This window comes from Aureococcus anophagefferens, assembly GCF_000186865.1.
Source record: "Aureococcus anophagefferens unplaced genomic scaffold AURANscaffold_889, whole genome shotgun sequence".
Taxonomy (NCBI): Eukaryota; class Pelagophyceae; order Pelagomonadales; family Pelagomonadaceae; genus Aureococcus; species Aureococcus anophagefferens.
The window spans coordinates 2,868-4,032 of record NW_008706139.1 but is presented as its reverse complement, the minus strand read 5'-3'; the positions used below and the strand labels follow the sequence as shown (position 1 = coordinate 4,032).

The 1,165-nt window shown below is 66.1% G+C and overlaps 1 protein-coding gene across 1 annotated transcript; it reads right to left on the bottom strand.

Moving 5' to 3' along the window:
• Window positions 1–66: 66 nt before the first annotated feature.
• Window positions 67–1,071, bottom strand: AURANDRAFT_69081 (hypothetical protein; the record flags this gene model as incomplete). The annotated part of the gene is made up of 1 exon (XM_009044830.1): window positions 67–1,071. A coding segment is annotated over one exon (1,005 nt), but the record flags the coding sequence as incomplete, so codon positions are not given.
• Between the last annotated feature and the right edge of the window lie 94 nt (window positions 1,072–1,165).

Here is a 1,165-nt window from a genome sequence, read left to right as displayed (position 1 = left end):
TAATGATGCACTGCAACGTGCCTGCAAGCTGACCTGACCACGCGGGCAACTGTCGACGTACAAGACTTAGGCTACGAAGTAATTGCCCGCGCGCGAGTCGCAGACGTCTTCCAGCATGGCCCTGGTCCGCGCCTTGGACTCCACGAACGACAGCTCGTGAAACCCAAAGCGCCGCACGGCGGCGATGACGCCGAGGTTGCAGGGGGTGCAGCAAGGGGCGTCGAGCATGTAGTAGCGCCACAGTTTCGCCTCCTCGTCGTAGCGCTTGTAGTGCTCGTGTACCCTGTATCCCACCCCCCGCAGAGTGACGTCGCAGCCGCACACGCGGCAGCATACCGTGCCCGTCGGCGGGCTCGAGTAGGCCGCCGCGAGCTGCAGGAGCTCCTTGTTGGTGAGGTCGGCGGACCGGCCGGCCCGCACCTCGTTGAACGTGTGGTACATGTTCTTGAGCGCCTTGAGCAACGCGTCTTCGGTCTGCGTCTCCGTGCCCTCGATCCCGTCTATCCCGGCGCGCTTCCCGTCCAGGTTCCGCGCCACCGCTTTTTGGTGCTTGACGTCCGCAACAGCTGCCAATTTCTTCCTGGAATCCGAGCCCTCGGCCTTGTTTCTCTCCTTCTGCAGTCTTTTCGAGTCCAGCGGGCCTTTCCAGCCGAGCTCCCGCAGCAGCCCGATGCCGCCCTCCATGTCATAGTGGTCCGACAAATCGAGAACATAGCCGCCGTCGCCGGCGGACGGGAAATACGGCACGCCCAACGCCGCGAGCGCCTTGCAGAGAGGCACGACGTGTGCGTTTGTGCCCCGTAAAGAAAGAGGCACGTCCGTGAAAACGGCCATGCACAGCATCTCGCGCGACTTGTCTTTGGGGTACATGACCTTCTCCTTGAGCTCCTCGACCGTCGCCGGCCGGACGCCGTCGTGGTCCTTGAGGCACTCGAAGACGGGGTGCAGCGAGTCCGGCACGTAGCCCTCGTCGCCGGAGCGCGCGAGGAAGGCGAGGCACGACGCGACCCAGGCCTCGAACCGGTCGAATTCGGCCTGGGTGTACTGGCCGCCCGCCCCGAGGCCCCACGCCTTGGCCGCGCTCGTCGCCGGCGTTTCCGCGGCGGGCGCGGCGTCCGGCGTTTCCGCGACGGCGTCCGCGTCGAGGCGGGGCGAGGCCGTCCGC